Source organism: Equus przewalskii, chromosome 12, assembly GCF_037783145.1.
Source record: "Equus przewalskii isolate Varuska chromosome 12, EquPr2, whole genome shotgun sequence".
Taxonomy (NCBI): domain Eukaryota; kingdom Metazoa; phylum Chordata; class Mammalia; order Perissodactyla; family Equidae; genus Equus; species Equus przewalskii.
In genome coordinates, this window is record NC_091842.1 from 10,174,273 (window position 1) to 10,188,462 (window position 14,190).

The 14,190-nt window shown below is 58.0% G+C and overlaps 1 protein-coding gene across 3 annotated transcripts; it reads left to right on the forward strand.

The window, feature by feature from the left end:
• Nucleotides 1-788: 788 nt before the first annotated feature.
• On the forward strand, nt 789-12,139 carry ORAI2 (ORAI calcium release-activated calcium modulator 2). 3 transcript variants are annotated; one of them, XM_008521261.2, is made up of 3 exons: nt 811-944; nt 4,511-4,796; nt 8,765-12,139. In XM_008521261.2, the coding sequence occupies exons 2-3, from the start codon at nt 4,572-4,574 to the stop codon at nt 9,302-9,304; spliced, it is 765 nt and encodes a 254-aa protein (XP_008519483.1). In that variant the 5' UTR covers nt 811-944; nt 4,511-4,571; the 3' UTR covers nt 9,305-12,139. The 3 variants fall into 3 exon arrangements, with proteins under 3 accessions (XP_008519484.1, XP_008519483.1, XP_008519482.1); XM_008521260.2 differs by having other exon boundaries at nt 812-944; nt 4,559-4,796; XM_008521262.2 differs by lacking the exon at nt 4,511-4,796 and having other exon boundaries at nt 789-944.
• The last annotated feature ends 2,051 nt before the right edge of the window (nt 12,140-14,190 follow it).

Sequence of the window (14,190 nt, forward strand, 5' to 3'; positions counted from 1 at the left end):
GCTGCACCCGGGTTAGGGCCCCCTGTGGGTGGGGGTTGCAGTCTGGGCGCCCACCTGACCAGCTCCGGTGCGCGCTCTGCGCGCTGGGAAACCCGGGTATGGCTGCCTGGGCCCTTCCCAAACGGAGCCTCCCCTTCCGCCCCTGTTCCGCACGCCACCCACCTCACACCCGCCCACCCTGTAGTCTGATAACGGGATACCTGTTCCCGCTCCCTGCAGGGTGCGCCCTTTTGGCTTCTCCCCAACCCTCCACGTGGCCAATGGCCGGTCCCGGGCATCCTCCGGGGCTCGCCCTGGGAACCTCGTGCCCCCATTCTGCACTCAGACCCACACCTCGAGCCGCGCAGGACACACTCCGCCCTGGACTTGCTGGCCAGACCCAGGCGTCAGAGAAAGCGAGGCCCCATCGTTCTGTCGCCCAGGCCCAGGGCGCCCGCACGGCCGGCGGGGCGGAGAGCGAGGGATGCCCAGGCTTCCGGCGGGCCTCGCCGCCGCCGCCGCGCCACTCCACGTCCCCGGTGACCGCGGCGCACCGGGGAGCAGGGGAGATGCGCACCCTTCGCGGGTGTCCGTGCTCCGGCTGGCAACCTGGGGTGCTCCCGCCACGCAGCAGGGACCCCCAGCTCCCCCCGGGAGGGGCCGCGAGCTCCGCCCCTCCCGCATCGCCGGGTCACGTGGCCCGCAGCTCCCCCGCGGGCCGGTCACGTGACGGCGGCGCGCCGTTGCCGTGGCAGCGGCTGCGGCTGGCCGGCGGGGGCGGGGCAGCCGGTGGGGGCGGGGCCGGGGGGACCCCGCGGGCCGGGCGGAAAGAGGGAGGGGGCCGCGCTCGGCGCCCCGGCCGGGCCACAGGGCCACGGGGCAGCCGGGCCGCACGGCCACGCCAGCGCCGCCTGCCGCGAGCCGGAGCCCGAGCCGGAGCCGGGCGGGGCGGGCAGGGCAGCTCGGTGAGTGCTCGCCGCGGGGCGTCTGGCGCGGGGAGCGGGATGGCACTGGGAGGCTCTGCGGGGGAGGGGACCGGCTTTCTCCCGGGCAGGCTTGAGGTGGGACGGCTGCGGGGTCGGGGGACGGCCAGGGGATCCCATCCCCGCGGGATCCCCGGGCGGGGTGCGGCGCCCAGAAGTCTCCGAGGTCGGAGCGCGGGTCCAGTCCGGGTCCTGCGGCCGCTGGGGCTTCCCAGGGGAAGGGACAGAGATGCAGTGGACGCCGCTGGGAGACCCTTGTCGGGGCTACTGGGCCCCCGCCTCGCGCCGGCGCGACGAAGACAGTCAGAAACAGACGTTTCTGCGTGGCACTCGCCATTGCTCGTGCCCCAGATGTTTAAAGGAAATTAAGACAGGCAAACCCCAAAACCCACCCCTGGGAATGTTTCAAACAGGCCGGCCAAGGACAGTTGCTAATCTTTAGAGAAGGGGTCACCCGTTACCCTCCTAGACCTCTGTTCTCTGACTGCTTCCTATTTAAAAAAAAAAAAAGACCCACAAGGTTCAGCCAGGACTGCATCGTTTGGAGCCTCTGCCACCTGACAGAAATGTCGGGCTCCGTCTGGCCCCCCCTCCCCCATCCACCCTTCCGAGCCTTGAAGTGAAAAGAGCAGCCTCTGCCCCTCCCGGAACAGGAGGAGGAGTACAAGATAGGCCGCTGGGGCTGGTCAGGATGGATTTGAATCCCGTCCAGGCTGCTCCCTCTGCAGGATGTGGCTTCTCTTTCTTCTGGACCCACAGGCCTGCCTCAATGCCCAGCTCTAAGCAGGCAGGCAGCCCTTCCTTCCCTCCCCCTGCCAGTCTGAGGACATCTGCAGCTCCACTCTCCACCCTCGAACTTGAGCCCAGCCATGCTCACTGACGGCCCCTGGGCTTCCCTCCTCTTTGCTCCAGACATGCCTTCATCCTTTTGGAGGCCACCAGGCCCTCCCCCACCTCCAGTCAGCTAACCATTTCAGTGGGCGCACAGAGCAGGCTCACCCCAGACTGTTCCCCTCACCGACTCCTTCCACACCCCACGGCCGGGCACCGCCAGAGAAAGTCCAGCACAGTCCGACTGTCTGGGCTGCCCTGGGCTCCACATACTCCCTGCATCCTGTCTTTCAGCCCCTTTACCCTTGACCCTCGCGGCAGCCAGCCTCCCTGCCATGTCCCCCTGCCTCTCAGAACCCTCCCATGCACACAACATCTTGTTTTGAGGGAGAGCCCCTCGTTGCCAGTGCTGCCTTCACCGCCTACGTCCTCGTCCCCTATATCCTTGCTCCCTAGCAGGCATCTCCTCCTTGCCCAAGGTGGAGGCAGCCAGCCAGCCCCTCTGCTCCCTAGGCCCTTCTCCCCACCTCCACTAAAGCAGAATTTAGCTCACTGGATGAGAATCACCCCCTTACCTTTCTCCCGCAGAGGAGCCTCACCTCTTTCATCGTTGATGCCTAAGTACCAAATGCAGTTTTACTTTGGGGTCCAGTAACCATCTGTTGGATGAGAGATGGAGAGACGGATACTCGGGGCAAAGGTGGTACCTTTCACCCCTCCACACGCCATATACTGCCTTCCTCATACCTGTAGTCTCGCTTCTGTGACATGTGAAAAAAAAAAAAGAGAGAAAGCCCATTTCCATCTGCTATTCTGAATTATTTCGAGCTACCCAACACATTGGTTAGTGAGCAGCATTTCTGAATTCTCCCCAAGGGACGGGGCGTTCCAGTGATCGAAGTGCTTGAAAGCTGTGCTGCTGGCTGCAGGTGTGGGCAAGGGGTTAGTGACCCAGGCTCCCAAGTCAGCATTCCTATAAATGACCTAGGAATTGGCATCCCCTGGCAGAAAGAGAAGAGCGCAGAACTGTTCCCTGGGGATCCTGTTGGCCAGTAAAAGCTGTGCCTCTGAAGCCTGGCGGAGAACAGAGGAAGGCACCCCAAAAGAGAGAGCTTTTCCCCTCCTGTGGGAAGGACCCCTTCCCATAGAGCCCTTTTAGAGAGTGCCATGAATAGATCCATTTGGGGCATTTCCTCAGCCTGGTAAATACCCTCACCACCACCCCTCAGCCACCTCCAGCCATGCTCCCTAGGACGTAGAAACGCTGATCTGTTTGTAACAGCCTTAAGTAGGCTTTTCATGAGGCCTATGCGGGCCTGAGCATACAAGTTGATATCTGATGCCAAGTGAGCTGTGAGGTGCCTGTGCCCTTGAATCCTGCCCTGCACATTAATTAGAGCCGATCCTGGAGAGCTGCTGCTCGGGTGGCCCTTGGGGCCACAGGACACCACCAATCCTCTATTTGGATTAGTGGAGATTTGGGTTTAAATTCACAAATCTCAACAGATCAGTCCTTCTGATCTTGATTCCGTGTTATTGTCAGACCAGCTGTCTAGCTGGGATGACTCCTGGGGTCTCCAGTCTCCATTTCTTTTCTTTTTTTTTTTTTTTGAGGAAGATTAGCCCTGAGCTAACATCTGCTGCCAATCCTCCTCTTTTTGTTGAGGAAGACTGGCCCTGAGCTAACATCCGTGCCCATCTTCCTCTACTTTATGTGTGGGATGCTGCCACAGTATGGCTTGCCACCGGTTTGTAGGTCTGCACCCGGGATCCGAACTGGCAAACCCTGTGTCGCTGAAGCGGAACATGTGAATTTAACTGCTGCGCCAGGGCGCTTGCCCCCCCATTTCTCCATAAAACGTGTTCATGTCAGTTGGTGGATTTAGTTTTTCGTTTTGCTGAAGGCTCCCGTTGCAGCCTGGATGTGGCTTCACTGTGGTTCTACAAACCAAGTATTTTTTGGGTGAACCATGCCGATGACAGTCTAAGCTGGATTTGAGAAACGAGCGGCTACTTGGGAATGTTTGTTTTGTGGTTGGCGCCTGAACATCGAAAAGCAGTTCTGAGTCTTCAAGTCCATTGTCTTGTTCAGGAGCCCTATGTTGGGTGGGGATGTCTCTGTTTGGGGATGAGTGAGGTCGCAAAGGTCAGAGGTCATGCTCAGGATCACACAGTCGGGTCAAATCTAGGTTTGGTAAGTTTAGCTCCTAGGATCTTTCCTTTTTTTTTTTTAAAGATCAGCACCTGAGCTAACATCTGTTGCCAGTCTTTTTTTTTTTTTCTTCTTCTCCCCGAAGCGCCCCCAGTACATAGTTGTATACTGTAGTTGCAGGTCCTTCTAGTTGTGCACCTAGGATCTTTCTAAAGGCTGCAGCTCCCTGTTCCCTGAAGGCAGGTGCGAACCAGAGGATTCCTTAGATGCTTTTGGCCCACCTTGGGATTCCATTTCCCCGCCAGCCACACTTGATTGGAGCCTCTCTGAGCACTGGGATGGGAGGCCGGAGTCCAGCGTTTGGAACAGCGTTGGACGCTGCGGTGGTTCCTAGAAATGCACTCCTGACCCTCCCCTCCTGCAGATAGTTCGCACATTCCCGTGTGGGGATGGCCTCGGAGACCAGGGCCCCACGCTTGCTACCGCTGGACCGCATGGTCCTGGCACAGGGGCTATGCAGCGGACCCCAGGGAAGGTTAAGGGTCTTGGGTTCTGGCTTTTCCAGGCCCCGGGAACCCTGTGGGAGGCCTGAGTGTGTCTCTCCCGCCCCCAGTCTGGCTCCCACCATGAGCGCCGAGCTCAACGTGCCTGTGGACCCCTCCACTCCTGCCTGCTCCGAGCCAGGCCACAAGGGCATGGATTACCGGGACTGGGTTCGCCGCAGCTACCTGGAGCTGGTCACCTCCAACCACCACTCGGTGCAGGCCCTGTCCTGGAGGAAGCTCTACCTGAGCAGGGCCAAGCTGAAGGCCTCCAGCCGCACCTCCGCCCTCCTCTCGGGCTTCGCCATGGTGAGTGCAGGCGCGCAGGGGGACGGCAGCCCGCCCGAGGGGCCTCTGCCGATCCAGATCCTGCCATGCTGCGGGAAGCAAAGCACGCTCTCTGGGCCCCACTGGCAGCCAGGATGGACGGTTAGGAAGCGCCCCCAGGTCCCAGCTCCTCCAGGGAGACTGCTCTGTCAACTAGAGGGCTTTCCTGGCAGATCCAAGGGAGTCCCCGAGCTCAGAGCCTGCAGGAAGCCCCACTCTCACATTCACAGCAAGTATTTCCCTGACAAGGAAGTGGGGGGGCTAATGAAAATAGCTACAGTGTACAGGGCTTCCTGGAGAAAAGCGCCCACATCCGCCCATCTCAGGCGCCAGCCGAGGGTTTGGAAATTGAGGGATTTGAGCAGGAAGTGTGGGATGGATTGGGGTTTGCTCAGTTTAGCCCAGCTGGGGACGCAGATGTTCCCCAAAGGTGGCCTCCAGGGTGATGGCGCAGAGCCTTGGGCCTGGCTCCTGGCTGCCGCTTCGGCTTTCCTTCTGAGTCATCCCCAGGACAGGAGTCCTTCTCGGGCACGTCTCTGGTTGACCCACCTCCCTTCAGGGAGTTGTCCCGGAGGGAGAACACAGCTGCAGCCACCCGCTTTCTCCGTTGTTGCTCAGAGGTCCTGGAAACAAATATTTTTTTTGATGTAAAAACAATTTGCATTTTCCCCTAGCCGAGCTCCTCAGTTGTCAAATTGGAATGCGGAAAATAAAAAGCTGTTAGAGCAAGCCACTGTGGCCACTCCTGCGGCGAGGGCCTGCCTGGTCATCGGGTGGCCCACCCTTGGAGAAATGAGACACCACAAAGTCAGTGCATGACTTCATCCGGGAGGGCCGAGGTCACCAACTTGGAGGGCAGTAAATGCGGGTTTAGGTCTGTAGTTTAAAGCAAAGCCTTAAATAGCTGTTGCGTTTTACTTTTTCTTAACATAATTACAAACCGTATGATCATGTGGTGTCCAAGTTTGGCTCGTAGCAGTTTTCTTCCCATGTTTCAGTCACGTTAAAAAGACAGAATATTTTCTCAGACTTCACGTTAAGGAATATGTGTGAGAAGTTTAGACATCGCTGTTTAAATCAGAAGGACTATAGTATTGCATTAAATTTTCCTGGCCTATACTTATTATTATTTTTAACTTTGGGAAACTAACTCCAAGCAGTGTCGCATGATGTAATTGCCGCGAGAGGCTCTCCTCTCCAAGTCACTTCCTGTCGGCAGCCGTCTCTTTAGACCTCGGCCTTCCGAACATTTGGGTTTCCAAATTTGAGGAAGCTCCACTGTTTTCCAGCCAACGAAAAGCTCACCCAAGCTGAAGGCTTCAAAACCACAAAAATTTGAAAACAAGCCTGTGAACAAAGTTAGAAAACAAAGGGTGAATCTGGAGGAGTCGTTTGAGACGGAAGGGCAGCCACAGGGCCGCGAAGCGGTCTTAGAATGAGAGCCGGGTGGGAAACTCCGGATGCCACCCCAGAGCTGTGTGTCGCCCTCTCCAGTAATAATTCACTCCTCCAGCGTTTATGGAGTATTGCCTCGGTACTAACAAGTGCTTCCTTAAGCAGTCTGGGGATACATTTCAGAAGCCACACAGTGCCCCTGCCCTCTCTTCTAGAAGGTTCCGCTCAGGGAGGCTGCCCCCCCCCCAACGTGTACCCGAGATTCAGCCGAAACAGTGAAAACTGGGAAGCCACGCAACCGAGCCCAGGGGTGGGGCGAGCAGCACCGTGCCTCCTGGGTTAGATTAATGTGCACCATTGAATCAGATAATTATTCAGACTGTGGAGAAAGGAGTGACAAGTACGGACCCACAGCATTTCAGCAATGGAAGCCATAGCTGAGGGCAGGGACCTGGAGAAGCCGTCGGGCAGTTTGCTGGGCGGAGCCCCTCTTTCTATTCTGCATGCCCTGATTAGCATTGCAAAGCTGCGCCTTTGTCCAACAAGCGCTATGGCTGACCTCAAGCATATTCCTCCTTGTTTATCCTTCCCCTGAGGCAGAGAACCACTGATCCGAGGCCCCCTAGTAAGATCTTTGCATAAACACACTGGAAAATGCCCTTTTGGCCTTTTCTCTCTTGAGGTGGACAAAACTGCTTTCCCTGTAGACCTTTTAATCATCTGTGTTTATCTCCGTGCCCTCTGCGGTTTCCAACATCCTTTTTTTGGGCCATATCCTTTGTGGTAACGAGAGCCTACCCAGGCCACAGGGGCACTGAGAAAAGATCACCCCTCAACTCGTGTCGGATGGCCACTGTCTTTTTGGAGCAATAATCGCTGCTGAGTTTTTCTCTTCGGCTGTGGTCCACTAGGACTGCCATATCTTCTTTTTATTTTCCAAAAGGTCCAGCTCCACTGAGAGGATGAGGTTCTCACTCTAGGAGGTGGTAGTTGCTAGAAGAAGTTGTGAAATCTTTCTTGTAAATTTTCAAAAACAAGGACGGCCCAGATCTAGGAGGCAAACACAATGGGTGTAAAAGCCTCGCTCTAGCTTCCCTCTTTCTGCCTCCCCGCCCCCTTTCTTTGACTGGTCTGGTTTCTTACCTTTGGGTGACTGAGAAGGCCTTTGGTGAGCCCTGGAGCGCTTGCTGGGTCTGGACCAAACCCTCCACTGGGGAGGGCCACAGTGCTGGGGTGCGGTGCTGGGCCGGGGTGGGGAGGCAGAGCGGGGTGGGAGGAGCCATTCTGAAGGGACTGGGTCTGACCTGGGGAATCGTGGAGGGGCGTGTTGCCTAGTCTGTAGTTTGAAAGCTCCTTAGGGTTGTGGTGAGCAGCTCCCGCCTTAATGGCTATAGACATTCGCTGCTACAGAGAGAAGCTGGGCTTCTGGTTCTCCCCGTGGGCCTTTTTACCCCTTGCATTAAAAAAAAAATTATTTTATCAGTTAATACATGCACGTAGTTTAAAAATTAAGCACAGGTGCTGCTAAAGGGCTTATAACAAACCCCACCAGCCCGTGTTTCCCACCCCCTGGAGGCAGCCCCTTGCAGCTCCTTCAGTCTGCCCGGCTCCAAATAACATTTGGAGACTGCTGTGTCTCGGTTTGTCCATTTCAGACATTCCCTGTTGGCATCTTGTGACTGTGGTCAATGATTCAGTTTGCTTTCCCACCCCAGCCCCCTTCCTCCAGCTTCCCTCCTCACCCTTGTCCTCATTGATATCACCATTCCTGGCCTTTAGGATGTGGGTTTTTCTCCCTTCAGCTCTGGGTCTCAGCTGAGACATGCACCCTGTGGCCTGTGTGAGGCCGTCTAGGTAGGCAGCTCTGAGCCTGGGGGCCATCAGGAGCCTCGGGTTTTTGGTTTTTTGGGTTTTTTTTTGAGGAAGATTAGCCCTGAGCTAACTGCTACCAATCTTCCTCTTTTGCTGAGGAAGCCTGGCCCTGAGCTAACATCTGTGCCCATCTTCCTCTACTTTATACGTGGGACACCTACCACAGCATGGCTTTTGCCAAGTGGTGCCATGTCTGCACCCGGGATCCGAACCGGCGGACCCCGGGCTGCCGAGAAGCGGAACATGCGAACTTAACCGCTGTGCCACTGGGCCGGCCCCAGGAGCCTCAGTTTTTATTTTACCTTTTGAAAGGTCAGTTTTTGTTTTTTGAAAAATAGCAGGGATCTTGCAGCTAAGCCACACTGCAGCCTGGCTCCGATGTCACCAGCAAAGCTGCATGTTCCCGGGGAAGTGTGGCCTCTGCCCTGGGTCGTAGCTTGGCACCCAGATACACCCAGACTCTGTGTCTGCGAAGGCCCCCAGAGGGTGGCCCCCCTACCCCCCTGTGCTTCTTTAGTCTCTTCTGGACTTTTTTAGATTTGTCTTTGGTGAGATCCTCTTTAACTCATTAGAAAAAGGGAAAGTTCGAAGTGGTTGAACAGTGAGGCCTGGAACGCGCTGAGTCCCGCGGGCAAGTTCGGGGGGGCCCGGCCCGGCCCAGCAGCGCCCGCTCTGCCTTGCAGGTGGCCATGGTGGAGGTGCAGTTGGAGACGCAGTACCAGTACCCGCGGCCGCTGCTCATCGCCTTCAGTGCCTGTACCACGGTGCTGGTGGCCGTGCACCTCTTCGCCCTGCTCATCAGCACGTGCATCCTGCCCAACGTGGAGGCCGTGAGCAACATCCACAACCTCAACTCCATCAGCGAGTCCCCGCACGAGCGCATGCACCCCTACATCGAGCTGGCCTGGGGCTTCTCCACCGTGCTGGGCATCCTGCTCTTCCTGGCCGAGGTGGTGCTGCTCTGCTGGATCAAGTTCCTGCCTGTGGACGCGCGCCATCAGCCCGGACACCCGGCCGGCCCCGGTGGCCACACGGGCTGGCAGGCGGCCCTTGTGTCCACCATCATCATGGTGCCCGTGGGCCTCATCTTCGTGGTCTTCACCATCCACTTCTACCGCTCGCTGGTGCGCCACAAAACTGAACGGCACAACCGGGAGATCGAGGAGCTGCACAAGCTCAAGGTCCAGCTGGACGGGCACGAGCGCAGCCTGCAGGTGGTGTGAGGCGCCGCCCTGCGGCCTGAGGGCCCCGCGCCAGGCCGAGCCCGGGTCGCCTGCGATTTGGAGAATTTCGAAACTGCAGATTGCTAAGGAGGCTGCCTAGACACTGCCAGATCGTTCAAGACCAAAGTTTGACTCCTGTCTTAATGCTATAAAACCTGGATTTTCCCTTAGAAAAAGGAAATCTTTAATTAAATGAGAGACTCTGTTGCAAAGAGCTTAGGGGAAAGATAAGCCTAGTCTTTGGCCCTGGGGATTTCCTGCAGGGCTCCGAGCAGCCCCCAGCAGTCAAGGGCAATCTCAGAGACATGGACTGGGTGGCCAGCGGGTGCAGAGGCCCAGAGGCTCGGGGCAGGGCCGTGAGTCCAGGGAACGGATTGCCCTGTGACACCCAAGGTGGGTTTTGTGGTGGTCGGGTGGCACATCTGATGGTACCAGCTTGCTGAGATTAGATGGGGCACAGGATCACAGTTTGGCCTGGAGCTTCCCTCCCCTGTCCTGGAGGGAGTTGGGTGGCCTGGCTTGTGGGAGAGGGCAGGAGCCCGGGACCCATGTCAGCCCAGCAGGTACGGGGCTCCAGCAGGCAGCAGACTTGTCAGACCCCAGGGAGACGGGGAGACTTGCAAGGTAGAGGCCTGGCAGAGTGCAGACTTGTCTGTGCACGTCCCGTGTGAGATGCCCGCTTGAGGAGGCTGTTAACTGGGGGGTGCTCCCCACAAGGCTCAAATTCTCTCTTCTCAGCCAGCCTAGAGCCCTGGTCATGTAGACCCACTGGGGCCACCAGGATGGGAAAGGGCCCACAGTCCAGAGGCTTCTGTCTCTTGGCCACAGAATGTCCTCTGAGCCTGAGTCAGCTGCCCCTCTGAGCTGTGGCTGCAGAAGGCCAGGGGCACCTGCTCAGGTAGCAGAGCCGGCTCATCTTTCTGATACCCGTGGTCCCAGCTGTGGGACGGGGCAGCCTGGGGGACTTCCTGTCTGGACAAGGCTGTTGGCCTGGCCTGGTCTGTGTGTGGTGGAGCCCAGGGCCAGCCCTGGCAAATGCAGGTCCTGCTCACAATGATGTGGAACAACCACAGGGAAGGCAAGAGCCCACATAGTGCCCCACGCCTGGGCCCCCTGGGCCTCGCAGCCAAACGCAGGGCCCAGCCCACACGTTTACACAGCCATGCGCATGTGGGTTCTGGTGTTTTCACTCGGGCATCGGGGAGACCTGAGCCCAGGTTCTTTGGCTGTACACACTTATGCTACAGCCCAGCCTGGGTGTGAGCACGCTGCACCCTGAGCTGCTCTGAAAAACCACCTTTACCACATTGGCCAGCAGCCACCTGGAGGGAGGCCCTTTCTTCTGTTTTCCTAAGTAGTATTGGACTTCGTGCTCCGATGGCCTTTCTCTTGACAGCTTACTATGTCTGTGGGGTCTGGGTTGCCTGTGCCAAGAAATCTGGGCTGGCCTGGCTGAGGTTTCTGGGAATGTGACACACTGTTGCTCACAGAAACCCTAACACGTGACTCTGAAATGCTGAGGGCCCCTGGGAGCTGTGCTCAGAATCCCCAGTGCAAGTCGTGACATTTACGGGGAGCCCAGGCAGCATGTCTCGTGGGGCCAGAGAAGAGCCCTGGCATCTTCTGAAGGGAGAAGGGTGTGTCCCTTGCATCTTCTGCAGGCGTCTGTCGTGACTTGCTTGCTCTCTAGCGCATGCCCATTTTGTCCTGGAGCCTTATTAAAAAGGCTTGTCTGGTTTAATATGTGCTTGCTTTGTAAAGAATGTCAGCATCACTGCAAGACAGCTACTTGGTGTCCTGGCAGGGACAAGACAGGCTGGCTCCTCCCCACAGCTGGGAGGGGACAGCAGGCCCTTCCTCTGGCCTGAGCCTTTTGAGAGGGGCTGTGCTGGGTCTGTTCCCACTGCCCACTTTCCTGGGCCATCTGGTGCCCCTGCCCCAGGTGTGTCAGCCTCATGGCCCAGACCGTGGGAAGCACCCCATCAGGGCCAGCTGGGGGCCATTTGTTACATCTGGTCCATGGGCAGAGCTTTTGGCCTGGCCCAGGCAGCATCAGGGTCAGCTCGGTGCCCAAGGACAGTGCCACGTGTAGGAAAGATGCCACATACCCCGTTTTTAACTCCGATTAGGAGAATAACGTTCCTGTGATTTCCTGTTCTCTTTTGTCCAGAGGGCTCTCCCAGCTCCAGCCTTTCTAGTTCCCAGCGGCATGGGGCAAAGGGCATTTTTACGGGAACAGAGGTGACCGTGGTCTGGAGACTGGTGGAGGGCGGCAACCTCAGGGCAGCCTGACCTTGTCGGGAGACAGGATGAGCTGCAGTCTGAACAACTCAGCAGGCGGTTTGGGAGAGGGAGAAAGCAAATTACAGGCCAGAAGTTCAGTTTCTGGAGGTTTCGCCTGATGACCAAGTGCTCCGAGTACAGGGCCTCCTCTCGGTGGGGAGAGGCGCAGGGGCTGCCCTGGAGCCTGCTCGGGCTTGCCCTCTCCCCTCCAGCACAGCCTCCTGGTGCTCACGGCACATGCCGCCGAGGCGGAGCCCTCTCCAAAGTGGAACACCGGCTCCCTTTAGGACCCGACCAGAAGGTTCAAAACTCATGTTTCTATTTTAGAAACTGCAAAGGCAGAATGTACTTTAGTGTCTTCTAGGAAGGTCTGTTGAGGACGAAACCGCGTGGGCCTGAGTGGATGGAGTTCACCTGCCCCAACCCATCCTGTGCTGATCGATTATGCGTGACATGGTGTACGTCACGTCCGGTGTGCACACCCTGTCCCGTGTATGGGTTTTGGAGACAGTTGCCCTGGATCGAACTGAATAAACAAGTAAAGCTAAGAAACGTGCTTGTGCTCTTGGTGGAGGTCGTGGAGGCCCCAGTTCTTCCCTGGTGTCTGCCGCATCCTCGGTGACAGATGGCTTCTGCTGAGGCCCTCCTGCTCCTCCTAATATTGCTGGTCACCAGCCGGTGTCCTAACAGACGCCCCAGGCTAGGGGTTGCGGGGGAAAGGTGGACTGTGGAATGGACTGCAGGGCACTCAGACCCAGACATGCCGAGGTCTCCCAGGTGGGACCCCCAGATCTGAGTGCCTCTGCCTGCTGCTCCCTTCCTGAGGGAGGCTCTCCTGTCCCAGAAACACGGCAAGGGGCAGCCCATGTGTGGCGGAGCACCACCAGAGCCCCTCTGGACAGGGCGACTTGAAGGCCCCCACACCCTCCCGGAGGAGCCTCCGGAGCTCTGGCTTCATGGGGCCTTCTCCAACCCGGGGACCTGTGGCGCAGGGGCTGGGGTCCAGCCGGGCAGCAGGAGTGCGATCCCGCCCGCAGCCTGGTGACACTCAGGAGGAAGCTCCCAGACATTCTGTTTTGTCTTTATTTTTTCTTTACCTCCCCAAAGCCCCCAGGTACATAGTTGTGTATTTTTAGTTGTGGGTCCTTCCAGTTGTGGCATGTGGGATGCCACTTCAGCATGACCTGACGAGCAGTGCTGTATCTGCGCCCAGGACTTGAACCAGCGAAACCCTGGGCCACGAAAGCAGAGCGTGCGAACTTAACTACTCGGCCACAGGGCTGGCCCCCACCAGACATTCTGTTTTGTGACAGTCACTCACCCACTGAGGTAGAGGCCCCCTTCTAGGGAAGAATTTCTGTCCTTTATTATTTTTAACTTCCTGGCACTTCAACCCAGAGGCTCCTAGGAATCAGGTGTGCAAAGCAGCCGGCACCACTGTATGGACAGGTTCTGCCCATCCAGGGGGCAGACCGCCTCTGCAGCCAAGGAGGACTCCCCAGGGCTCAGGAACCCGAAGATCTGGGCTCGCTACAGAGCCGTGGCCGGCAAGCCCACTCCACGGACCATTTCCCCAGTGCGCTCAGCAGCCTGCCCTGGCCAGGACCACGTACCGTCCAGCCGCTGCTCAGAGAAGCATCAATCTTGACTTGGCTGCTTCCGGAAGGCTGCGAGGTAGGGTGCACAGAGCCCTGGGTGGGGCCCAGTGGGCGAGGTGGGACAGGAGCGAGGCCAGAGCCTCCTGCTAGCCCTTTTAGAACCCGCAGAACCCTCCTAGCCCCCGATGTCTGTGGGTCCCCACGCGTCGCTGGGGACGGTGCAGGCAGGTTCTACACGAGTCTGCGCAGGAATAACCCGGAGGAGTCTCCCTGGACGGAGCTCAGCCCTCCCGCCCCATGAGGAGCAGCCTGTGCCTCACCGCTACCCCCCCTCCCCCACACCGCCCGCCCAACAAATAAACGGCCTGAGTTTCCTCAACATTTTTCTACAGCAGGGCAGGCTGAGGCGTGTCAGCTGAGCTCCCTTCGACTCTGGAAGAGGGGACTTCCATACGAGCATGTCCCCGGGGGCCTGTGCCTTCTAGTCTGTCACTGCAAGAGCCTTGGAACAGGCAGACAGTCAGCACTGCATCCGCCTGGCACTTAGGGAAAGCGTGCTGAATGCAGGAATGGCCACCTGAAATACGGGGTTAGACCGCGTACCCCTCAGGCTGTGGCTCCTGGGGGCAGCCCCTCAGACCCGTCAAGGGCAGTGGCTGAAGCACCCCAGCCACCTCAGTGGGTGGCCTGAGCAGCAGATGCTCAAGTGAGACAGCGGGCACACATGCCTGATGGTCTTCATGTAGTAGCTTCCAGGTCACAACCTTGACTGTGACGTGATGGAGCACATCCCGCGGTGTCCCCTGCAGGGCCATACTGACCATCACGGCAGGGAGCACGTCCTGTGCTGTGTTCTGCATGGTTTTGAAGGGCCCACTGTCAAGCCCTCACAAGCACTGGGTGATTCCAGGGGTAACGGGCTTTGCCGAGTGGCTCCCCTAGCCTTAACAGGCCTCTCCCCAATGGGTCTGGGTGTGCAGCGTTCCCCCCGGAGCCCTCTGTCAG